At 49.8% G+C, this 25,224-nt stretch overlaps 2 protein-coding genes and 2 long non-coding RNA genes across 4 annotated transcripts; 3 read left to right on the top strand and 1 right to left on the bottom strand.

Moving 5' to 3' along the window:
- Positions 1–250: 250 nt before the first annotated feature.
- On the top strand, positions 251–7,248 carry LOC144168029 (solute carrier family 22 member 7-like). The gene is made up of 3 exons (XM_077697120.1): positions 251–640; positions 4,042–5,358; positions 7,240–7,248. The coding sequence occupies exons 1-3, from the start codon at positions 251–253 to the stop codon at positions 7,246–7,248; spliced, it is 1,716 nt and encodes a 571-aa protein (XP_077553246.1).
- An 8,142-nt stretch (positions 7,249–15,390) lies between these two features.
- On the top strand, positions 15,391–16,180 carry LOC144167159 (uncharacterized). Its single transcript, XR_013321866.1, has 3 exons — positions 15,391–15,772; positions 15,874–15,952; positions 16,061–16,180. It is a non-coding gene; the product is annotated as an uncharacterized LOC144167159 (long non-coding RNA).
- A 2,540-nt stretch (positions 16,181–18,720) lies between these two features.
- On the top strand, positions 18,721–22,099 carry LOC144168952 (uncharacterized). Its single transcript, XM_077697950.1, has 6 exons — positions 18,721–19,022; positions 19,678–19,771; positions 19,858–19,910; positions 20,007–20,180; positions 20,803–21,118; positions 21,183–22,099. Exons 1-6 carry the CDS (start codon positions 18,791–18,793, stop codon positions 21,880–21,882), a joined length of 1,569 nt encoding a protein of 522 aa, XP_077554076.1. The 5' UTR covers positions 18,721–18,790; the 3' UTR covers positions 21,883–22,099.
- Positions 22,100–22,611: 512 nt separating this feature from the next.
- Positions 22,612–24,685, bottom strand: LOC144168953 (uncharacterized). The gene is made up of 3 exons (XR_013322310.1): positions 24,454–24,685; positions 23,587–24,162; positions 22,612–23,528 (listed from the first exon to the last, which is right to left on the bottom strand). It is a non-coding gene; the product is annotated as an uncharacterized LOC144168953 (long non-coding RNA).
- Between the last annotated feature and the right edge of the window lie 539 nt (positions 24,686–25,224).

Below are 25,224 nucleotides of genomic sequence, written 5' to 3'. Positions count from 1 at the left end.
TGATATATTCCTGCCGACGGCAGTAATGGCCCATTGTAGGTACACTCTCGTGCGCGCAGCCCGGCATGCAAAAACTACTCTTCTGTTTCCGAGCCCCAGCAAGCCCGAAAATATCGCTACCAGCGCCATCATCATCATTATCACCATTGCGCGTGTCCCCGCGAAGACGTTTTCTGGAACGCTCGAGCTCTACGGTACCGGGCCAACCGCTCAGAATCTAGCCCACTCAACACCGCTGACATACGAAAACATGGACCGCTCCCCGAATACCGCTGCAGAGCCACTGAAGCCATCACCCGCTGCTCCGCTACCCGGGGTACCAGGTCCGCCCTCTGCACCGCCAGCCGTCCTTCCTGGCTTCGCAGTCCAGGACTCTTGGTCCGCCATCCAGGACAGCCTGTACGTTATCCTTCACCATGGCCCTTACCAGCGCCGTGTTCTTACGTGCGGCGTGCTGTCCTCGTTCGGTGTGCTGCTGTACGCCATGTCGTATCTTTTGCTCGGCCGGGAGGTAGACCACTGGTGCAGTCCTCCCGACTACTTGGCTGCACTGTCCGCTGCCCAGTGGAAGAACCGCTCCATTCCACTCCAGGAGGACGCGAGCTTCAGCAAGTGCACCATGTACGGCCCACCATTCATGGTAATAATATCTCCACTGCCTTTACTAGACACAAACTGTACCGGAGTAGTCTTTTTACTAGGTGTGAAATCGTTTATAAATACTAGGTGTGAAATCGTTTATACATGTATTGACATCATTGACTAAATGTGAGAAAACAGATTGGTTTGCGAAAGCTTTAAAGCGGAGCTCTGCTAACCTAGGTTCCGTTGAAAACTGCGTGTGTCCACAGGGCGTGTAGAAAAAAGTAGCTTCAAGAAAGTGAATCTTGCGGCACAGCCAATTTTCCGTAGCTCTCAATTGTGGGATATGTGGTGTTCTCCGGGGACCTTGCCAGCACTCTGGGGTAGGCCCCCACGCTAGCTCCCTGCGTGTCAACCACGCGGGTTCCCATGCCTACGGCAGCCCAGCGAGGTTCGCCGATACGAGAACACAATAGACAGTAGTGCCGAAGCACAGCCGTTTATTTGGGGAATCCCAAAGCATGCGAGCACAAGGCTCGACGGCGTTCACGAATCACGCCGTCCGGGTCATGACCGCGAACGGGAGGCAGGCACTCACAAACAAGTTTCCACCTGAGAGACATGGTATCCGCAACCGCCGCGATGTTCCGCCGAACCAGCCCCGACCGGGTCTCCGACGAGACTCTCCCTACTCCCGCGCGCACACGCTCGCGCAGCCCGCACCCGCGTGCCTATACCCGCACTAAAGATCGGTGGTGCCATCTCTCGGGGGACGCCGACGAACCAGCGGAGCGCCGGACCGGTTTCCGAGCACAAATCTCTCCCGAAGCGCGCGCCGGCGCGGGATCGCGGGTCGCGGTTCTCAATGATTCCCACACAATGTATTAAGTATATCTCGAAACAAATATAATGAAATTCACCATTAGGACGGCTGTATTATTAAGCAGAGTTTAATTTGCCTGTCATAGTTTTCAGTGAAGTTGTAAACGTTACTGTATCCCTATCTGCTGTCAATACACGGCTTCTACGGAGGGAGTGTAGTTACAAGAAATGGCTGTAATTCTTGTTTTATCTTAGGTATCCTGAAACGAACTATAACACGATTGGCCACTAAGGCGGCCCTATATTCCGCCCAGTTTGATATACTGTTTATTATTACGCATTTAACAGTGAAGTGTAAATATTGTTACACTAGTTACTACAAGCAATGGTAATTGTCCAATCACCTGCATAGCGTATGTGCGAGGGAACGGTGAAATCTGCGGTTGACTGGCAGGAACAGAAAAAAAAATCATGTGTGCCACTAGCTGACTGCTGACCTGCCCCGTTCCGACTGAATGACTGGCCTGTAGACCTGGTAAATAAAGACATCCGCATCCGTTACGCCCGTAGCAATATTGTGGAATGGCCGCCTGCTGCGGCTGCATTGGCCTCTAGGGGGAGGAAATAAGTGGCGGCTAGAACGACCCTACCATTACGACGAGTTTAATTGACTTGTTATATTTACTAACAGTGAAGTTGCAAAAGTTACAGAAAACTTATCGGCTGTCAATTGATGGCCGTGTACGCGCGGTGTCGGAACAATTTTCAAGTGCAGAGCACTTAATGGGCTCGCCTTGTCCTCGTGGCTCGGTAACAGACGATGTCAACGACTGCCGGAATCAGGCGGCGCTGTGAGATAACGGACCCAAGAAGAGCCTTATGCATCGTTATTAGGGTGTCCCGTTGATACTTCGAAAATCAAGCGGTTTAAATAGTTGTAACCATTCGAATCTCGTGAACCCCTGGAGCTTGCCATACATCTCTCCGTTTTTCAGTGCAAAAAAAAAAAACTGCTAGCACATTTCGAGCAAAATCTGTGTATATAACCGGCACCCTCGCATTCATTTAGTTAGGAACGCTCGTTGGGTTGGTTTTTACGATAGTAAGCGGAAAAAGCGGCCGGGCAAGAAAAAAATGGCACTGTCGAAATGGTGCATAAAGGCTTGAGCCGCGCGAGGCAGAAATGGCGCTTTCGAAATGACGCAGAATGGCTGTAGTCGTTCAAGAAAAATAGTACGCGTTCGCAATGACGCAAAACAGCTCCACGATACGAAATGAGAGCAAGCACAAAAAGAACAAATCCAGCTGGCGCAGTTTTATTCACGGGGCGCTCGAGCTCTGCGGAGGGTGGATTTTATTAATTGGTACTGCAGGCCAATATTTAGGCAAAGGCAGGAGGGGCAACAATACGAAAAAGACTAAGCAAACCAGAGTAGCATCGTTATAGACAATGCAGGAGGCACATCAAATACATTAGGATTCATGAAAATACATCGCATAATACAAGAAAAGGCGGCAAATCACTTCATAACCCTACTACAGTCCTAAGCAAAAAACTTTGCCGGATTCACACCCACCTGGCGGTAGCGAGTTCCACACTGACACTGTGCGTGGGAAAAAGCTGTTTCTAAAAGCAGTTGTGCGACCGAAAATTGGTGTTAGAGCGCTCTTATGACTGTGTGTCTTGAGGTCTCGGCAGTCAGGGGTGTCACAATTAGGGGGAGGACTATTTTCAACTTGCCAGTTACACAATTATGTACAAATGAAATTGCACTCATTTTCCTGTGTGCTTCTAATGTTGATATATTAGGTGTCATCAAAGATGTTCGAGAATCACACCTCTTATATTTTGAAAAAAAATCTTACCGCCTTTTTTGTATATTTTCTATCTGGTTGGAATCTTTTTTAGTAATAGTGTACCAGTCAACTGCGGCATATTCAAGTTTTGCACGTATACATACGTTATATACGAGAAGCTTTGTTCTTTCTGGGCCATTTTTTAATCTTATCTTTAGGAACCAAAGCTTTTGAAGGGCGGGTATTGAGATATCAGATATGTGCTCGGACCAGGTGAGCTTATTTGTAAAAGTGGTCAGCTTATTTACAAATAAAATGTTGTCTTAAATAATCTATTACATTTCATTTTATTATTATGTTAATCACATTATTAATTAGTTATAATAATAAACAATGCAATTAATATTCTAATGTCCTAAATATGGCAAATTACATTCCTAATTGAACCCATTGTGTATGTGCATTGCTACACGAATAGAATGCGGCAGAAAACACTGAGAGTTACTCGCACTGTCCGTCGAACCAGCTCTGCTGATTGCAGCCTGCGCATTTCGGTATGCACTACCCATATGAATGATTGTGCTGGCTAAAGTAACAAGTGAGGAATGTTTTAACTCTTTTCCAAACAAGCATTTGTCACAAGTACTTTGTAAATCCGGCTTGTGAATTGATACCAGTCACAGAAATAACCCGAATAAATTCGGAATGGCTCGTGAGAATTGGATGTACTGGTTACTGCTACGTTTTTTCTACGTTATAGCTATTTCATTGGCGAGAAAAGGAAAACGATCCGATTCCGGAATGCTTACGCGGGTGGTTTGATTCCGCCTTTTCACGCAGGAAGGTAAGCGGAACGGCAGCACAGTGGTATCCTGTGACCAGTGGGACTACGACATCGTCGACCGAAGAGACAGCATCGTTAGCAGGTTCAACCTGGTCTGCGATCGCCAGTACCTATACGGGCTGTCCTTCGTGGCCGCCATCTTGGCAAACGCAGTGTTGTCGCCTGTGGCGGGCTTCGTCTCCGATCGTTTCGGCAGGAAGCCCGTGATCATAGTTTGCTCTTTCACGTGGCTCATCGCTGCCATCGGCAACAGTGTCGCTGAGACGTACGCAATGTTCGTCACCACCCGAGTGCTCGCCTACACGGCCTGCAACTCGACCTTTACACTGATTTTTATACTTTTGTACGAGGTCACCGGAAACGCGAGGCGCTGGCTCTTTACCATCCTCGACACGGCCGTGGCTGGGACGTTCGGTCCACCGTTCGTGCACGTCATGTCCGGCCTGGAGCCGCGTTGGGAGTTGAGCCAGGGCGTTCTCCTCGTTCCATCAGTGCTAACGGTCCTCTGGTGCTGTCTTCTCAGCGAATCCCCCGCCTGGCTTCTTGTCACATGGGATCTAGAGCGAGCACAGGCTGGCGCCCTGGAAGCGGCCCTTGTGAACGGGGTAAGCCTGCCTAAGGCCAAGGCCACGTTCTTGGCTATCGCCAACCAGATGCAGAAGATTGCGCTGGGTCAGACATCAACTACGGGTTCATCCCTCGCCCTGGAGCGAACTTTTAAATTGAACACTACTCGCCGCAAAGCGGCTGCTGCCTTTTTTACCAGATTTACTCTCAATGCGATCTACTTTGGTATGGTGGCCACTGAAGAGGTCTCTGGTATGAGTTGGCAGCTTGTCGATGTTTTCGTGACGACAGCCTTCTATGGCGCTATCTGCTTGGCCGTAAACAAGTACGGCCCGAAAAATGCGGCTCTGATCGCCCTGGGCGTGGTCTTCATGCTCGCTGCGTCAAAGACCCTTGCCATTGTGTTGGCCAGTCAGGATGTGCAGTCCATCCTGCAGGCCGGTACGAAGATTGCCGTGTCTGCGGCGGGGAGCGTGGTTCTGTTCTACACGGCAGAAATCTTCCCTACGGATGGGCGCAGCGTAGGCATCAGCATGGCTCTCTTCTTTGGCTCCTCCGGAACACTGTGCGCCATTTTTGTGAAGACGCTTAGCGGTGAGCACGCGAAACTGGTGCTCAGCTTGTTTGCTGCGTTGATGGTTTCGCTCAGCATTGCGGCCATTCAGTGGCTCCCGGAAGTATTCATGGAGAAGTCCCCGAAAAGAGACCCAGTCATGAAGAGCGAGCAGGAGAGAAAGGAAGCCCTTGTGGCGTCACTGGGAACTCCAAAAAGAACTCCTTCGCTCCAACTAAGCACCGGGCCATCCTCTAGGCAGAAAGAGGCTACTGTGCGAACGCCATCGGCAGTGCCCTCAGTGTCTGAAACGACGTCGAAGACACCTCGGAAATCATGGAAGCGACGACCGTTTGAAAACAGTTTGTTTCCTCCTGCCATAACCCCTTAGCCTTGATAAGTAGTTGTCTAGTTGTCCCTCCCACAACGCCACCAGACAAATCGCTTCTGTGATTACTTTTTTACTGCTCCTTTTTGCGTTTTTGTTCCGCCATACCCTGGTAAAATTGTTCCATCCACAGCGTGCAGAACGTTTATTGCGTTTTAGCGCCCTGTACGGAATGTCTTCAATGCGCAGTGACGGAGTTATGAATTTGTGGCCAAATTGCGCTGGTGGTTACACAAAGTACTGCGAAACTGCTTCTTCATCATTTTTAGGCGACTTTTGAGAACCTAACCATGTATATATTGTGACATTAGGAACAGGGTGTTCGTGCTTCGTTTGATTACTCTGAAAGTCTGTGAAGCAAGAAAAAGTGTAAAATCTCGCCATGATGAGAAAACATGTGCTGCGACTACAAAGTGCTGGTTTCGACGTTTCGCCACTCGCACTGTGCAAATTGCCACTGCTGATAACCACCTTAGAGATGCACGAAGTGACCGCGGCATAGTTCCAGTGTTGTGTACGTTGGTCATGTGGGTTTTGTCGTATGCTCTAATCAATACGAGTCGTATTTTTGTTTGAAAAGATGAAACTCACACATAACGCCTGGACTTGATGATAGGCGTTGTTTACTGCAACAATACGAATGAGAAAATAATTTCTTGAAGAATAAAATCTCTTATTCTCAATCCAAAACAATCCCTTCCTGTGTTTCTCCCTGGAGCGCGTTTAACAATGCACTGAATGCAATTTTAGCGAAGTTGCCGTACATCCGGCGAAGTCCGGATAGGGCAGTATACCAAGAGATATAACATATGTCGAGTATTGGTTGCTTGTCATAAGGAGTTTCTTCGACGTGGAGTTTTAGGCAATTAAGAATATCTGTCTGCTGTCAATACATGAGCTTTCGTGAAGTATTACGACCTGAAAAAAAGACGCATGTGTAGTGCATGTAGGCCGCCAGGCTTTTCAGATACGCCTTCCGGAGACGTTTAGCGGCTGGAACTCTCGTTTTACCGGAAATGGTAAAAAAAAAAATTACGCCCACCTCCCCTCGCTGGAACCCTGGTGTGATGCGACGCTGAAGGGGGTTCCATTGTGCGTTTCCGTTGGGTCGATTACTCGAATTGTTTGAGCAATCGTCGGGTAATGCGAGAGAGAGAGAGAGAGAGCAAGCGTAGCGCGGACGACCGTCGAATGAGAGACCGGCCGGAGCGCGGGACTCCGGCAGCGCAGCGCAGCTGCCGGAGTGCAGCGCGCTGCCGAGTTCAGCGCACTCGGGCGCGCAGCGGAGTGCAGCGCGCCCGAAGGAGAGGAGACCGCGGAGAGAGAGGGCGCTGCACATGCGCACAGCATGCTTGCGCCGCGCGCAGGGCCGCGCGCAGTTGTTGGGAGAGAGTGTTTGCTATCGGCGCTATCGGATAGAGCAGAGGAGGCGAGGGGAGGAGAGACGCACCTGTGCAGACGCGGGCGACAACGACGCAGGAAGGACAGGGGCGCCGGCAAGAGATGCTCCTCTTAGCGTCGCATCTAAACATTATGCGACGATGGGCAGCTCAATTCAAACCTTTGCAACGTGTCTGAAAGAACAACTCTTTCGATTGATATGCAGCGAGAGGCTGACACGGCAAAACTGGATTTTATTGGCCCGTGCTCCTTTTAATAATGAGTGGTCTGGCCCAAACCTTCCAGACCACATGATGCTACAATCATCCCATCGTCGGGTAAACGACAGGAGTAAGTAAAAAAAAGTGCAACAGAAGTAACGGTAAAATGAAAAGATACACACATTGCCTAAAGTCCTTTGTGTATAAAAGTTTTGATGTTGGGCGCTTGATGTGAGTAGATTTCCGAGTCTACTGTCCCGCGTTGTTGCTCGCCCCATTCAACTGCGCCTTGGTCGTTTGCCGGGTGGTCGTCATGCTGAAGTGTCCAGCCTGCATAACACTCGGCTGCCAAACAGTAGTTGACGCCGGAGAATCGTTGGCAGCTGGCTTCGGCCGTGGATGGTTCGCCACGACTCCACTGGTCGAGTCTGGCAGGTAGACTCTGCTTTATGGAGGACAGTGTTCTGCTGACTGTGGTTGCCCTGCTGGGGTAGCTTCTCCCGCATTGTCTTCATATTCCTCGTACATGTCTCGAACACGGCCGCTTGATTGAGCGGCCGTGGCCCAACTTTCCGCCAGTCGCATGGGCTGCTAGGGAATGGCACCACGAGCGAAATTTGGCGAGCGGCTGCTGACGTCTCGGAATAGCCGCCGCACGTCGTTTTGTATGTGTCTTCACTAACGTGTTTAATAATAGAACGAAAAATACATGCAGGTAATTGTGTTTTTTCTAGCGTCTAATTTTAGTCTTTGCCGCGGTACTAATTGGAGTGCTAACAAAAAATTCTTTTTGCTTTTCATTTATTCAGAATTCGTATGAGGTCGTTTTGATTCAAAGTGATGAAAACACATGTCCTACACTCATATATTGCACATACATTTTCTGTACACGCTATAGAACTCTCAGCGAAGTTATGACGAATGTAAATTTCGGCATACAATAGAAAAACGTGCTACATAGCATTGAGGTGCACTAATTAATTACGAAAGAAGAACTTCGAAAGTTCCAGTCACTACACGGATTTCTGCCCGCGCACGCCTCGACCGGAGAATAAAAGAACTTGAAAGTTCCGCTCAATATTTCTTGGGAACGCCTCGAGGGAACGCAATGTTTCTTGTTTCTTGGGAACGCCTTGAGACGGGAATGTTCCTTAGATGTTCAAAAAAATTTGTTTCAGTTCAGACACACAATAATCGGGAACCTATAATTTAAAAAAAGCATGCAGAGGTATTCTTCAAGCCCGGTAATTGGGCCAGTTTACGCAAATCCAAAGAAAGCATTGATTTGACCAATGACCTGCATACACTTCAGAGAAACCAAGTTCACACCGGCAAAATGCAGCGAAAAAATTCCCTCGCACTTCCCCGAGGGGGAGAGTGTGTAAGTGCGAATGCACGGTTGTTGATTGCGCGATTACGGTGGATATCGTGATCCTAATTAGTAGTCGAGAGATCACACACACGCACACAACTACAAAGAAAGATATTTCACTCGTTATTGCTGGTACCGTTGCCCGGTCCGCCATCATCGTTATCGAGATGCAGGACCAGCGACCGCTCTCGACGACGGCGCGCGCTCGACTAATACCCTCCTTTAAGCGGGTGCATTAGCCCTTCTCACGCCCGATTCCTGGCCAGTCCCCCACGTGGGTATGTGCCATGCACAGACCCCTATTTGTGTTGTCGTTGTACTTGATTGCTAGAGCGGATCTCAGCTTTGAAATTTCGTGTCAGTACTCCTTTAAGCGGGTGCATTAGCCCTTCTCACGCCCGATTCCTGGCCAATCCCCCACGTGGGTATGTGCCATGTCAGCGGCCAGGCAGCGCGCGCCCATCTCCCCCGTTGCCAAGGAAGACGAGGAGATTCCTGGCCAATCCCCCACGTGGGTATGTGCCATGTCAGCGGCCAGGCAGAGCGCGCCCATCTCCCCCCGTTGCCAAGGAAGACGAGGAGCGCGCGCACCCGCAGCTGTTGCTATGCGGACGGCGGCGGAATGCGGACGGCGGCGGACGCTTCAGGCTCGCTTAAGAAGTGCATTCGCACTTTCAAAATTCGCGCCAATCCACGCTGTGAATGTGGTTGGAAAGCAAAGCTGTAAACGGCACCCACAACGATTACCCATCGACGCCACTTAAATTCACTCACGTCGCTCTACTAACAGTGAAACCAGAGAGAAGTGAAATGCACTTAATCACAACATTTATTACTTCAAAAAGATATTCTTGGTAAGGTTAAATCAAATCATACTGCATTCATGCATCATGCTTTGATTTAACCTTACCAAGAATATCTCTTTAACCTGCGCCTGAATGGTGATTGGAGTTGTATTGGTGTAGCATATGAGTGAAAACTCTTTTTGTAACTTAAAGGGACACTGAAGTGAATTTGTCAAGCTCCCGTTTTTGCTTGCATGCGTAGACTGGCTCAAATTAGCACACTTTTCATCGTTTATCCGGTTGACAAATCGGTAAATATTTTACAAAGCGCGAAAGAAGAAAAACTACCATGCGCGGTTTGCGGCGGCCGCACCAACTAAGGCTGTGACGTTGGGAGGAGGGGCGCCGTGATTGGACGATGCCCAAGGTTAGCAATCACACAAGTTTCGGTTTCGGTTCTGTAAAACATAACCAATGGCTTTGTTGGATGGGCATTCTCAATATCTCAGTAATCATCGTACCGCGCTTCTGCCATGTTGTCGGCTGTAAAATGCACAAGATAAGCCTCCCAGGACGGCTTGTAGTCGTAGCATTCACTAGCCGAGACCTACGCAGTGCATGAACGCCCTCCGCGTACCCGCAGACGACCAAATGTCATGCGCTTTTCCCCCATATTTGGAGCTTGCCTCCCTCATGCCTGTATCGTAAAAAGCGTGTTCGCACCAGGCCAAGGGTCTGTTCATTCTGGCCTGTGCCCACTGCCTGCAAGCAGTCGGTGCTTATGGCAACAGCACGCCAACGAGAACTCGCTAGCGCGCCAGTGCAAGCCTGCGCGCGTTTTGTGAACTAGTTCGTGTAGCCATGAACGTTGCGGGCCAAAAAAAGGTGAACTCAATATAGAAAACATCGGCGAAAAATAAAAAAGTTAACTTACAAAAAAAAAAAAAAAAAGCACGCACCCGCGGTGATTCGAACTCGTGACTCGCAAAACATTTGCGGTGAATTCCTAGCGCCACAGAACGCTAGGCCACGGAGCGGGACGCGAATGCCTTGCTAATATAGGGTATATATTGTACAACCGGTTTACACTTTTATTTAGTTGTGGCATTTCAAGCCGCTTAGGTGACTATTTGTTGTACTGCGATCGTGCAGTAAGCGTCGCCCGAGTTTCCACAGTATAGCTCACGTCTAGCAATTGCATTTCGTAGACGGAAAAGCGTTCGCAGATGCGTAGTCGTGCTGCTGACCGCTGTGCTTGTTCGCCCAGCGCAAAAAAGTGCTTCCCGCGCCCTAGTTTTACGCTGTACGGTAAAAATATCAGTTGATTTTATTTGCTTAGTACCTATATTGACTTCGCTGACTCTTCTCCCGCCTTCAAGAGGCCTGATATTTTCCTACTGGGGTACCAGTCAGCGAAGCGTCGCATGTGCAGCGCTTGTGTGAAGCGACCTTGACTTGGAGCTAGATACAGTGTACAAACAAACCAAGTAAAGAAATGCACATTCTTCCATTCACAAACGTGTCCTGGCTTCGTTTCAACTAAGCGAACGAATTGCGACCAAGCAATTTTTTTTTAACCTCCTTGATTGCGACGACCCGCCGGCGGCCGGCGGACTAAACGCTGGGCCGACTGACTCTGTCGGCCGGGGAGCCAGTAGCGCAGCCGTGGCGCAGCCAATTGCCAGCTCATCCCCTCCTGACGTCACGCGAAAACGCCACAGAAAATGGGCGAGCGTAAAGAGAGGAGGACAGCGTTTTCGAATTAGTTTTTCTACTAAATAAAATCGCGTAAACGCGCCTAGAGTGGTCGAAACATGGCCTGGGGACTCCGGACTACAATTTGCGCTAGTAATGCCGCAATGTTTACATATCACTTCAGTGTCCCATTAAAGAAGCTCAAACCGGGGGTTAGACGTTCTTTCTTCGCCGTCTCTGCCGCCGCGACCTTAGGCGACGAGATCGGCGGCAAAGACGAAGGAGAAGGGTGAGGAGGAAATACTTCTATTCAGGAATCAGAATTCTCAACGGCGCAGTGTGCGGCCCGGGAGAGTGGATCCTTCTTCACTGGAGCCCATATGCAGTCCGCGCCGCCTCTGTTCTGTCCACCAGCTGAAGCTGGGTAGGCAGAGAGGGGCTGGACAGCAGCATCTCCCATTGTTCTTGTTGGGTAATTGACGGAAAGAGAAGGGGGTGCTCAGGGCTAAAGTCGCACACCCCGATTATGTGAAGGAGTGCTCCTACTTGTGAGCAAAATTTGCATTCAGCGTCGTAGCGACTCAGGTACATTAAGTGAAGACGTGTTGGGTGTGGGAAGGAGCCGGATTGCACGAACCGTAGGGTAGTTTGTTGTTCTCTGGAAAGGTCAGGGTAAGGCGAAGGTAAGGTCTGTCTGGTTCTGCAGGCGATAATGCTGGGTTATGTCCCTGAACGTGGCAAGTTGGTGACTGTCCTCGTGCAGCTTTATTGCCTTGGGTTAAAACCGCAGGCTTGTTGGTGGGCGTATTTGTTGCCCTCCATGGAAGCGTAAGCGGATGTCCAGATGAGCTGAATGGAACTGTTTGTGGAGTGGGTTTTTAGCACATGCAGTGCAGGTCGGGACAAACAACCCGACTGGTAATTCCGGTACGCTTGTTAGGAATCAGTGACTACCTTCCGAACCCCTGGTTGAGTGAGAGCCAAGGCGATGGCTTTTTCTTCTGCTGCCGTCATGTCTTGGCTCTTGAGTGAGGTACACGCAATGAGGTTGGTTCTGGAGGTAGCCACGATGATGGCGTATTGCTGCACTCGATGTTGGGAGGCGTCTGTGTAGATGAATGCAGGATCCGCACCGAGCGTGCTGTTCAGCGCTTGATCGCGTGTTTGTCGGCGACCCTCATCATGTGCGGGGTTCATATTTCTAAGAAAAGGGAGCATCTTTAGTTCTTGTCGCCAAGAGTCCGAGAGTACATCAAGCGGAGTGACAGCTGTGGCTGCCCAGCCAATCTAGTGAAGGATGCGGCGATCCGCCGCAGTTCTGCTCAATCGGAGCTTCAAGTTGGAAAGATGGGGCTCTATCAGCTATTCCACCGTGTTGTGAAACCCCGTGCTAAGCATGCAGCCTCTCTGTGGACGCACTCATGTGAAGACCAATGGCTTCTCAACCACCTTTCTAATCATTATATAAGCATCTTTATGTCCTCCTTGCCGAGAAGAAGACCGGGGGTTGACGTAAGTGATTCTCGAGAGGACAATAGCTTGAAATAATCGAAAGGTATCGGATTCCTAGAGACCTCGCTTCTTGGTGGCAGCTCGCCTGATCATGTGTATGATTTTATTGAAGCTGTGTTTGAGTCACGGCAAGTATACTTCACTGTTGGTGTTGGCCTGGAAATGTACGCGCAGGATCTTGAGGCTGGGGCTTGGAGTGATGGCCTGGCCGTCAAAGAGTATTTGAAAGTCTTCCTTGATGTGTCGTTTGGCGTTAGGGCGGACAAGGAGCTGTAGTTTTGTACTTGAACAGTGGTGGCCACAGGCTTTAGCACATTGGCGTACTACAATTGAGATGCCATTCGTTGGTGTGAGCGTCCTTTAATTTTTGTAACTCTTTGCACATGTGCAAGGCGTGAACAGGGTCGCTAGACGTGCCGCGGAAGGACTGCACAGCGGCGTGAGAGGTCGCGTGGCGCTATCACGTAGAATTCAGCGACTATGCAGAAGGTAACCCCGTAGATGTTCTTGGTGAGCGCACTCCCTTTCTTCTCCGTCTCCACGTGTGCTCGTAGCTAAATCGGTAAGACAATGCGCTCTCGATTTGTTATTCTATTAGTTCCACGTTCGATTCCTGGTGGTGCCAGTAGATTCTTTTATTTGTTAGCGGGAGTTTTCTGTTGACACCAACGGTCGCGAAAGAACCCTTCGGGGGTATAGGTAAAAAGCTTTGCTTTAAAAGTAGTGCTACACAATACCTGCACTATTAACCACTCATTGCTATATTCTATCTACCTACAAATATAATGCGCAACCACGTCTCATTTTCCCGGAATACAAATCGAACATACCCGTCTTTTTTTCAATGGCGCGTGAGCAGTTTGCTTACCGAGGGGGATTGGGGGAGAACACCCGCATAAAAAAAAGCGTTCCTGCATTGTAAGCCCTCATTCACACAACCATTTTTAACCCCGTCACTCACCGTAACGTCACCGTCTTCCGTCATGGGCGACGGTTTTTCGGGCGATTTCTCGTCGAAAACGGTGCGACGGTGACGGGAGGCCGAGCTCTACGTTTCCGTCCCGTCAACACGACGGAACCCTGCCCCGTGGTAAAACAGATAATCAGAAAACACATTTTTACAGCTAAATTTAGCGAAGTGTGAGCACAAAGCGTTTTCTTTACTTTTTCAGATGAAGCACGCCAATTCTAGGCTAAACTGATCATTAGGCAGACGACCCTGTACACTGACGGAGAGACCCGCCGCGGTGGCTCAGTGGCTAAGGCGTTGTGCTGCTGAGCACGAGGTCGCGGGTTCGATTCCCGGCCGCGGCGGCCGCTTTTCTGTTGGAGGCGAAAAGCAAAAACGCCCGTGTGTGCGAGATTTCGGCGCTCGTTAAAGATCCCCAGGTGGTCAAAATTAATCCGGAGCCCTCCACTACGGCTTGCCTCATCGCCTGCGTTGCGTCGGCGCGTTAAGTCTTAAGGCACATTCCCACTGGCGATGCGCCTCGTCGCGCGACTAAAAGCGACGTCGCAAAGCGACGAGCCGGCCGTCGCTTTTCGGCGTTTTGCGACGGCGGAGCCGATCGCTCTCGGTCCGAATGGACCTCTCCCTGTATGTAAACAACGTGACGTCACTAAGCGCACGTGCGCGACGGGTGGCGCCTGCTGGCGGCCGCGAAGTGAGGTGGCGGTTGGCAGAAAGCGCCTGCGCCGACGGCACGGTCTGGCCGAAAGGAACGATGTGCCGTTGGTTCGGGCCGTCACTGGCTTCCCACATTGCAGGGGAGTGGGGGGGGGGGGGTGTCTAGCTATCCTAGCTGTGGCCGTCGCACCTCCATGTAGCTTTCCGCATCTACAACCTCCGCAACACTTTCGTTTAACGTACGGTCAACTGAACGGCGACGCTTTCGGATAATCAGTGCGCGGCAGAACAGCCTAAACGAGTCATTCTGAAGGTTGGTGCTGTTGCGACGCATTCCAAAATGTTTTTGAAGATTCTTTGTGTTCGGACACATACCAAGGAAAGCTAAATTATTGTTGCTTTCGAGGTCCGCTTAAGCTAAGCGCGGTGCCTCAGGCAGTTAAACGCTCCCTGTTCTTGGTCTCTGCGTCGCCCGGAGACAGTGGCGTACACACGATTTCATGTCGAGGGGAAAAAGGAAAGGTAAAGCATGAAAGGATTAAATAGTAAAATAAGCAGCAACGAAACAAAAATATGAAGAGCAAAAGGCAAAAATTATTCCAATAAAAATATCGCGATGATGTCGTTCTCTACGAGATTGACCGATTGTTTTCTTACCTTTACGCAGAGCGAAATATCGAAATGGTTCATCGTCATTGTGAGAGTAACATAGCAACCACATATGGTTAGTGCGTATATCTTGCGACAGTGCCCTGAAATATTTTCGGTAGTCATTATTTCATGATAGTTAAAGTTAGTGTCCATGTACGCCCGCTGCATACGCCAGCGTCGGGAGGCCGCAACAAATGAATACATTCACTGAGTCTGTTCGCTACCCAGCCGAAAAAAACCATTGGCCGACCAATTGGTCCAATTTGCCACCCAATGGGTCCAAATGGAATCCCAATGGGTCCAAATGGAAACCCAATGGGACCAATTGGACCTATTGGAGCGATCCGAATTGGGCCCATTGGCCCGATTAGGATGGCCAGTTGGGCCAATTGGACCCATTGGCTCCAACTATAAAGTTAATACTGACTGCTCCAACATGATGACCCAATCGGGGAGCCGTTTTGGATAGTATTTGGATAGTATTCAATTACGACAACAAATGGCTGAAATTAAATTCTCTCTCTCACCCTTAATTTGAAACCCTCAGAAATGTTCAAATCTTGCAACCTTTACAAATGTATATTTATGAGGCAATTAATTTTGATATTACAATCAGCAATTCAAGATAAAGTTCTTAAAAAAAACATAACAAACACACTAATGAAAACTTTCCGACACGAGTAGCAAAATTGTTTGGAAATAAAACCCCGATCCAATCCAATCGAATCCAATCCATAGACGGACAGTGGATAAGTGATATTCAACGTGGTGTTGGCATTGGCGGTGTAGGTAGTGTAGGCGTGTTGATCGGTTGCACACGCAGTCTTCTCTGACTGCATTGGAAATGTAAGGTGGTCTGCAAGAGTGTGAGAAGTGGCGACGATGATATCGCACACCCATAGCAGTGTGTTTCAAGATGCATCTTTACGCTGGACGTCGCTAAGCCTCGCACCGAAGGAAGAGTGTCTCTGTTTATGTGAGTATACTGTTTATATGTAAGTTTTCCTTGCCATTTTCACCAATCATAGCGTGAGCGGTGTTATTAAGAAATAATTTGTTTGCCTAAATATATTTCAGGGCTCTTCATGTTACGATTGACGGGTTCACGACATCGCCACGCAACGCAGTTCGCCATGCATGGGACGTTGTTGAAGAGGTGAGCTCACGTCTTTCAACATTTCAGTGCCTTGTTGTTTTAATGCGCGAAACTGCGGTTTATTATGAACTTAACCCATTGTTCGCTTTTGCCACTCACTTTGTGAAGGTCCAGCCAGCCTGCGGCGAGCGGAGCACGGCATGGACAATGGCCTGTGAAAAATTGCTTAAACGACGAACTGTCTGCATGCTGTGTATACAAACAGAGCAATAAAGATATTCATTCATTCCGAGAGTTCTTGTATTTGTGATACAGGTAACCAACGCACTGCAGCGGCAGCTCAGATGGAGTGACTGCGGCAGTGGGATGAACCAACTAAAAGTGCAACAAGTTGGCGGCCAATGGGAAGACCTATTGGCGTTCCAATGGGTCGGCCAATAGGTCGCCCAAATGGACGGCCAATGGGTCGCCCAATTGGCCGGCCAATGTGTACGCCTTTGGGTGCCTAAAACATCATTGGACGACCAATTGGTCGGCCAATTGGTCGACCAATTGGTCGGCCAATTGGAACGCCAATAGGTCGGCCAATGGTTTTTTTCGGCTGGGTAAGGACAAACACATTTTTCGAGTCGCGTGAGCGGCCCATCTCGCCCCGAAGGCACGATGCTACATGTGAGCACGGCAAGCATCTCAGTTTTCCGGCATCCTCAAGGCAGAATATAATTGATCAAGGTAAAAATTTATTGTACTTACAAGCAATGAATTTCGTTCGTCTTGAACAGATCCCCCCATAACAAAAGACCAAACTTGTCGTTGTCGATCAGGCGGCTATCGCGGATCCCTCGTCGAAACATTTATTTCGCGTCGCCTAAGCAGGTTAGGCATTCATTGTGTTTTTAATACAGTGCTCTACCTTCTCAAAACATGACAATATTTCGCAGCAAGAAAATTTCCGTCTGCCCCCTCCTCCCCCTCCCTATTTCACTTGAGCAAATTTCTGCTGGTGCTGCATGATAGCAGATGGTTGATAAACAGTATCATTTCATTGCACGAATCAGCGCGGACTGCCAATGTAGACGGTATGACTGCGCTTTAGAGAACAGCTGAAGTTCGAGAATGCGAAATGTTGCTACGAGTAAGAGCAGACTATGTCGCTGCTTTGGCTGCCAGCCTCTTCGGCACATTGCGCACATCCACAATACACGCCGAATTTACCTCTGTGGGGACTCCGAAAAGTCTGATGCCGCTGATTTTGCTCGCAAATTTTGGGTAGCCGAGAGCACAGCAGCCCACTGGCATCAGAAAAGCCAACACGTAAACAAAAATTCCACTTTTGCGCGCGTCTAATGCAGCCTCACTGCATACGCGCCGCGCGCCGGTCCGAATGTTTTGCCAACCACCCTCCCGGCCACGCCCAGCACGTGCGATTTCCGTGACGTCACGGCCGCCGCGTGACGTACCCCGGGAGAGGTCCATTCCCTCGTCGCGCGACGGCCCCGCAAAACCAGTAAGCCAATCATGGCCGCGGAGTAGGCTGACGTAGCCGGAAACGAAACGTTTCTTTACATCCGGTATGCAAACGCTGCGGGCGGACGAGGACGAGCCGCCGCCGCCACCGCCGCTGGCTCGCTCGGCCAGCTCGGCTGGCTCGGCCAGGCGGCCAGGCGCTTGGCCCGCTATCGCTGTACCCGCCGGGTCGGGCCGGCAAGTAACTTCCCGTGTGCATCGGTTCTTTGGTCAGTGGCTTCAGCGTGCGCGTGCACTAATCAACGAATAGCGTGGAACTCATCAGTGTGGAGAAGCGTGTATGGATTGTAAATAGAGCTAGGTGGACAGCGAGACGGTAGGTTGACTTGCAGCCTCTTCGTCTATCGGCGACTGGTAAACACGCGTAGAGTTCGGAGGCGTCAGAACGTTGCGCCTGTGAAAAGAAGCGACATTTGTGGGCCGTGATGCGGGTGTTGTGGCGTGAAAGCAAGCGTGTGCATTTCTTCGCGCAATAATATGTTGAAAAGAGCCTTCGTGAGTTTGTTATTCTGCTCCTCCCGCAACCCGCAAATGCTTTCGGCATTGCTCCAGGTTAGTAGCATGTGTTTTAGTTTGATTTCTACCTGCTTTTGTCGCGTATTCTTTGACTTCGAATGGTTGACGCACCAACGAGGTCGTATGTACAAGTCGGGAAGCAGCTGCGCTGAACGCAGTCGCATCATCGCTCATCGCAAGTGCGAACACCACCTCAAGGCCTCATCGCGCAACTCGCGCCGTCGCGCGACGAGACAAATCGCCAGTGGGAATGTGCCTTTACAATCAATCATCACTGACGGAGAGCTCCAGTACGAACGCTACTCCATTTACGTCTCCATCGTGGTTTCTTAACGTGACAGTGCTGTGACAGAGAAGGTGACGGCTGTGTGAATGAGGGCTAAGCCGCATCTACCGAGCTAATTACTTGCGGATATCGGCTAGGTTGTGACAAGCTGCCCTCTAGCTCGTGTCTGGGCAGCGCCTGCGATCTCATCCTGTCCGATACGGCACGACGATTCGAAATTTAAAACTAGGGTACCGCAAGCCCAGTCGTGATAAGACGAGAAGTCCCGGGCGCGCAAGTTAGATTAAACAGCAAAGCCGGCAATGCTGCTTTGTTTTTTTCTTTAATGAGCGAAAAGATTGCAGTTGCGGCTGCAGACAACGCTTGCATTTCAGGTTGGCCTTCCCCAGCTACCCGTGGAAATCGATTCGCATTGAACAAAGCGGTATTGCGTCAGACTTTTCAGAGCATCGCTTGGCAACAGTTTCGCCACAAATATACATGCCTTGCACGTACGTCACAGGCTGACGTCACCCGCAGGTGACGCCCATGTTGGTGGTTGAGTTGGCCGTGTTGACCGCCATTTCGCCATGGTAAACTGCGCCGCGTTCGGCTGCAACAACCGCTCGCGCAACAAAAAGAACGACACCGGAAGCTTCAAGGGCGGCTTCTACCGTATCCCGGCGATAGTGACGTCGGAGAGCCCCGAGGCAGAGCGTCTGTCGAAAAAGCGAAGGCGGGAGTGGCAGAGCAGGCTGAAGAGAGTCGACCTCGACGATGCGGCCACGCACTATCGAGTTTGCGGGATGCATTTCGTCAGCGGTGAGTGCTATGGCCCCTTTTATAACATGTTTATGTTCGTGCAAGCTTTGCGACGCGCTACAGGTTAAAGATATTAGACTGCGTAAATCGCACGGAAGAGCCGCAATGCGACGCGACAGAACCGGCTGTCGCTCGGACCGTGGAAACCAAGCGACGCACGTCACGATGAGCAGCGATGACGGGCGGCGTGTTGTGGAAATTTAGAAAGGAGCGACGGGACGCGTGACAGAGCGCGATGGCAAATCTCGCTGCTCGTCGCCGTTTTGCGCCGTCACATTGAGAACGCAACCGCAGGACCCGCAACCCAGTGGTGCAAAACCGCACGACGCATGATGCTTATCCGGACCGCACAGGCAGGAGTGAGTATCGCCCGCACGCTGGGACGATACTCATCCAGGTCTCAACATTGAACTCTCCTCTTCCCCTTGCGATGGAAACGAGCGTCGGGGCGGCGTGCGGTCCTGTATCACTACTGCGTGGTGCACGTTAAACAGCCCAGGCTAGCAGTCCTACGTGCTGGATAAATCGCTCATGTACTGCACGTGAGCCATATCACCAAAATCTCTGGCAGGCTCCTCACGCTGTCTAAAGACTGAATGACAAAGTTTACATTTTGGCTTCAACCATCTAAAAATGATTTGTTTGGAAATTTCAGGCAAACCTTCAGCATTGTTTGACGTCGACCATCCTGACTGGGCCCCCAGCCTGAATTTAGGGTACAAGGGAAAGGATCCTGACAAAAATGGCAGGTACATAAACATGCTGCGAGTTAAAAGGATGGATCCCGGTTAAAAGAAGATTAGCACGAAGTAAGATGTTTCTGTTTACTCCGCAGGTACAACCGTCGCAAGGCGAGAAGAGCTGCTGCAAGTGAGAGGACGCTGCAAAGTATGTTGCCACCTCACTTTCCTGAGAGAGTGTTCAAATTCACCCTCTTATAATTCCCGTTAATTGGTTCGGATTTCTCCTTTGATGACACGGCAGCTAGCGGCTCTGGAACTTCGGCTGCTCAAGACCACCCTCCTGCTGAAGACGGCCCCCTTGTTGAGGGCAGCCTTTCTGCTGAAGATGGCCTCCCTGCTGAGGACGTCGAAAGTCAACAGGGCGGTAACCCTGCTCCATCGAACGGCCAAGTTGAGCAGCTTGTGCAAACTAGAGGTATGTTTCCTGTTGGAAATCAAGATTGTGGCTACTCTGGTTGTATGAAACGTCCGACCAGGCTGCCTGCACGTTAAGCATTTCTGACCATCACATTTGAAAGTGGCCAATGGCACTCAGTCATGCAAGAGGCGCTCCGCCTTTTTCATGAAAGGCCAGTGCTAAGGTGGGGGGGGGGGGGGGTAGAGGCTTTTTGGGTTGTGGCAAACAGCCGTGACCATCATGACCGGGTTGAACCAGTTCATTGTGTTGTTCTACGAGCCGGGTAGCTGAAAGGAAAAGCCAAAAGCAGTGCCAAATGTAGAGTGGCGTTCGATTTCATTTATTGCAGCCTGCCTCGGAGAACGACGTGGCACACCGGTTCAGCACAGTCATTAAGTGGCGTTATTGTCGCACGCCACCACCTGAAAAACCCTTCACATACCTTTTATGCTGGTTTTTAGAAAAAAGACAGGGTGCCCCTCACATGGCTGAGTGCCCTTGGCCACCTGGTGGACGAGATGGGTATGGATGATAGCCTGCCAGCAAACTGTTGGGATGTTTCAAACCACCATAGCATTCACTAACTTGTGCTTCCCAAACCTTCCTGCAACAGTCCAAGTAATAGACGATTATTCTCCAGGAACGCAGGCAGATGACGGCTCGCGGGAAATTGTTGACCGTCTAAAACAGGAGGTCAACCGACTGCGGGTGGAACTCTATTCCCTGCGAGAAAGCCTGAACGCACGGTGCCTAACGTATGCTGCCTTCCAGAGGGACGACGAACTAACCAAGTTCTATACTGGTCTGCCAAACTTCCAACTCTTGGATGCCGTTTTTACGCTTGTGAAGGGACTGGTGAGGCACAGCTCCATTAACGCCTTGCCTCAGTTCCAGGAGTATGTGGTGACCCTGATCCGCCTCCGACTGAATGTGCCTCTCCGGGACTTGGCATTCCGGTAACGTATTTTGGTTACTTGTCAGAAAGCATGTTCACATTGTGTGTAACGACCTGTATTATAGGTTTGACGTCTCCGAAGCGACTGTCTCAAGGATCGTGATGAAGTGGATTGACGGCCTCTACTTCGGCTTGGAGAGGCTGGTCAGGTGGCCGACAAGGGAGCAGCTGAAGCGGACCATGCCCATGTGCTTCCGCGTTGCCTTCGGAACAGATGTCGCAGTCATCCTCGACTGCTTCGAGATTTTCATCGAGCGTCCGACCTCACACCATGCCCGATGCCTCACATGGAGCCAGTACAAGCATCACAACACAGTGAAATACTTAATTGGGGTTGCTCCTCAAGGAACAGTAACTTATATTTCAAGGGGGTGGTGCGGACGATCCAGTGACAAGCTCATCACTGAAAGCTGTGGGATTCTCGGTAACCTGCAGCCTGGCGACTTGATCCTTGCTGACAGAGGGTTCACCATCGCGGAGTCGGTTGGCCTCTGCTCTGCTCGACTCAAGATGCCGGCATTCACCAGGGGACAAGCCCAGCTAACTCCTTGGCAAGTGGAGGCCACAAGGAAGCTGGCCAACGTGCGTATTCATGTGGAAAGAGTGATAGGACTCCTCAGAAACAAATATATGATAACTAAGAGTATCGTGCCTGTAGACATGCTCTCTGCAGTTCATGAAGATGATGCAACCACACTTGACAAGATAGTTTTTGTTTGTTGTGCTTTGACGAGTGCTTGTGGCTCTGTTGTACAATTTGACTAACTCTGGGCATGTGTGTGACTTGGAAGATTGCTTTCACTTAAGTATCTGCGCGGCTGTCTTTTTTGTCGAGAACCGTATTCCTTCTCCAGATTTCTATGCTGTGTATGCCTGTTTTGAGAGTGAATGTGGCATGTGGATAGTTTGTTTTCGCTTTTTTTTTTATTTCGAGCTGTAATGAACGCCTTATATGTGGGGTTCGAAGTTTTCGGTTTTTATTTTCTCAAAATTTGGCATACTTGTTTCGGTGGCTCTTTTAAAATTCAATCTTTTTTTTTTGCAGTGTATTGTATTCCCACAGCAGTTTCAGTGACATTTTCAGTGAATATGAAAGAAACACTGTCAGACTTCATGTGCTCTTCAAGGCGCGCTGCAGCTCTTATATGCGCACTAGTTATTGACAATGTGTTGCTTATCGCAATTATTTTCAACAAACTTAAGTAATTGCTCGTTGATGTGCATCATGGGCCACTTACACGATTGCTACGACTGTCATGATATGTTTTATGTGATGTTTTAATTTTTGTGGGCGAGTAATTATTGTATGGTCTTAATTGTTTCTATTGCCCTATTTTGCAATAAAGGTATGTTTCTTATTAGGTACAATTTTCTTCTAAAAACGCTTTAAGTGTTCCTATCAATGCATGTTGAGAATTAACACGGTATTTGGACAGAAACAAATGCCCCTGAACTCGTAGCAACAAATCAGTTTTGAGTTTGAGTGGGGAGCCCTAATTATGATGTGTAAATAAACATTTTGCTTCTTTGTTTTGCACGCAGTTTGTTTATTTGCAATCTTTGCATAGCCACTGACCCTGTGGTGCTTTCTTCATGCCGATGCATGCAAAGTGGTACCATTTTCGTTTGCATTGTGGATTGTTGCACATCACCATCTTGCCATACTCTGGCCCATTGCAGAGACAGTAGACATCCTCATTTTCCACGTTCTCATTTGTCTGGTGCTGTACAGGATGCGATGTATATTTGTATCGCAGCTCTGGCAACAGTACACGCTTGAAAAAGTGAGTGCTCTTCAGCAACATTCTGGCACAAAAGTCATCGTCTAGAAAGATTCTTTCAATAAAGATCTCCTTTGTTGTCCAGACAACATAGTCTGCATACTTCACCTGGCACACAAACATCTGCATTTGTACTTGCCAGAAATGTGCATGCTTTTGCTTCAGTTGAAGGGCATCTCCATCGGGTAGACTGATACTGCTACTCTTACAGCAAGTGAGCTCTATGATAGTACAGTCTCGCAGACTATATGGGCACTTCACCTCGAGTACTCCTGTGCCACAGCAATCACAACTCACAACTCCATCAGGTGTAGCTGCAAGGAACTGGTGATTGAAGCTGATGTGCACGCCTGATTCGTTACACTTGAAATTTTCATGCTGACTAGTCATTGCTTCGACATACTGTGCTCTTGCACGGGGTTCATTGTCGATGCCCCAAGTTGTCGCTACTGTGGTGAAGGTACCTTGACTGGGATAACATATTCTTTGCACCAGGCTTGGTGAAGGGTCTTCGATTGATGTGGAGCAGGCCGCTTTCGCACATGACGCAGTCACCCTTCCGGCACGAAACGAAAACCACTTCCTGCATGAAGACTGGGCTCTCGTTTCTTCTTCGATAAGGTGCAGAACCTGCACAAAGAGAAAAACTAGGAAAGCGTCACCAACATCACATTCCCATAGATCCTACCTCTTGTTCAACTCTGATTCCGCTTGCCAATTTGTCGCATTCCTCGGAGACTTCTTGCCATGACGGGGCTGCACAGTCGTTGAACAAGGTGCACAGAAGTGCGGACTTGTACTTTGCAGCTGTCGGGATGTAGGACTCTGCATAGCCATCAACAAGCGAAAGGAAAGCTGGTTTTAACTTTGATGCTTGAGCGTCGTCCAAAAACTTGTTCCACTGCTCATCAGTTGGTCTCAATGGGGCTGGTCTTGGCCGGCGCAGTGCCAGAGTTGTTGATGGCCTTCCCTCATCTATTCGCCTTTTCTTAGTTACTGCAGACGAGAAGTCAACCTTTGCTATCGGAACACACGTGAGGTTCTTGCAGTATGCTGGAAGCCACTGATTATCTTTGTCGGTGCAAGTTAGCATGTCTCTGTGCTTCACCGCCACTTGAAGGTAGAACAGGATTGCACCAATGTGAGAGCACGCCTCCCCGAGACCAGCCATACAGGTACAATGAGCCACAACAACTTCACCGTCTTGCTTCACTAGTGCCCATGGCTGCAGGCAGGCTTCCCTTGTACTTTGGGAGTGGTTCACCTACAAAATATAAAGAGAAATATTTTACTACATCTAGCAACCTTTCAATGTAGATACTGCATGCAGATATTCTAGTGTGCAATGAGTGGCTCCCGGTGTACCAGTCGAACCTGCTCCCGCATCTGAAAATCTTCTTGCATGCACAAAACTAGCCCGCCGCCCCCTCCCCTTCTACCTCGTTTGGCGGATTGCCCAAGTCGTTCTACAACCTCCAGTGAATGCCTGACAGGTCTTCGCGAACAACCACCCGCAACATGCAATTTACTTATGGTTAGGCTGGAAGTCTCTTACCTTGCCAATCACGACAACGTCGCTGTTTTGAAGGACTTTCAGTCGCGGTTCTTGAACCCATCCACTTGTCAAATAATTGTGTGATTCCAGTGACTTGTGCGCCTTGAACTGCTCTCGCGTGATGAAGCTTGTCTTGCCGACAAGATAGTCCTTCACGTCGCACTCCTCCACTTTGGGGTACGCGCTCGTGTCTGTCACGGTCTCGTCGACTGACAGCGAGAGCGGATCCTTGCCGCCGCACATAAGCACCTTCTCTGCGTAGCGCGACCGCACCGACGCCGGCAACTTCCGCGCGTACTCGCTCAACATCGTTGATTCGCATGGACACGTTGTTTCAATGAATTTCTACAGATGCGCGGGGTTCGAGCGATGTGCTAGGCCGTAGCGCAACCGCGTGCCGCGTGCGTCAACACGGCGGAGCCAACCACCAGCATGGCGAAAGTGGAAAGGGGCGCCGCCCCTTTCCTTGCGTGACGTCACTTGCAAGGCATGTATACGTATTGGAGCAAGATGTGCCGGAAAAATTGGTTAGGGGGCATCACCTCTCCGTCACCATACGGCGTGGCAGTAGGTACCCAGTGAACGGCAATAAGGGCGTACAGTTGAGCTTGCCTTTATTGTGAGCAGGTGTGCCGTGATGACTTTGGAGAGGTTGACGCGAGTCACCGGAGGAACCGTCCAATGAAGTTTCAAACCGTCCTCGACTTGGGACCCTAACTAAGCCTCAAACATCCTGCACGAAACTCAGAAAAAATACATTGATAAAAATCG

This window comes from Haemaphysalis longicornis, unplaced genomic scaffold, assembly GCF_048455015.1.
Source record: "Haemaphysalis longicornis isolate Haplotype H1 unplaced genomic scaffold, Haemaphysalis longicornis Haplotype H1 scaffold_2, whole genome shotgun sequence".
In the NCBI taxonomy this organism is placed as follows: domain Eukaryota; kingdom Metazoa; phylum Arthropoda; class Arachnida; order Ixodida; family Ixodidae; genus Haemaphysalis; species Haemaphysalis longicornis.
Note: the sequence above shows the minus strand (reverse complement) of the source record. Positions and strands in the feature narration are given on the sequence as shown.

What these genes read in the sequence shown, in the direction of transcription:
- LOC144168029 (XM_077697120.1), top strand. Translation starts at nt 251, where the DNA reads ATGGACCGCTCCCCGAATACCGCTGCAGAGCCACTGAAGCCATCACCC. An exon ending in TGTACGGCCCACCATTCATG is followed by an intron (nt 641 to 4,041) that starts GTAATAATATCT and finishes CTTTTCACGCAG; the next exon opens with GAAGGTAAGCGGAACGGCAG.
- LOC144168952 (XM_077697950.1), top strand. Translation starts at nt 18,791, where the DNA reads ATGGTAAACTGCGCCGCGTTCGGCTGCAACAACCGCTCGCGCAACAAA. An exon ending in GATCCTGACAAAAATGGCAG is followed by an intron (nt 19,772 to 19,857) that starts GTACATAAACAT and finishes TTTACTCCGCAG; the next exon opens with GTACAACCGTCGCAAGGCGA. An exon ending in GCAGCTTGTGCAAACTAGAG is followed by an intron (nt 20,181 to 20,802) that starts GTATGTTTCCTG and finishes ATTATTCTCCAG; the next exon opens with GAACGCAGGCAGATGACGGC.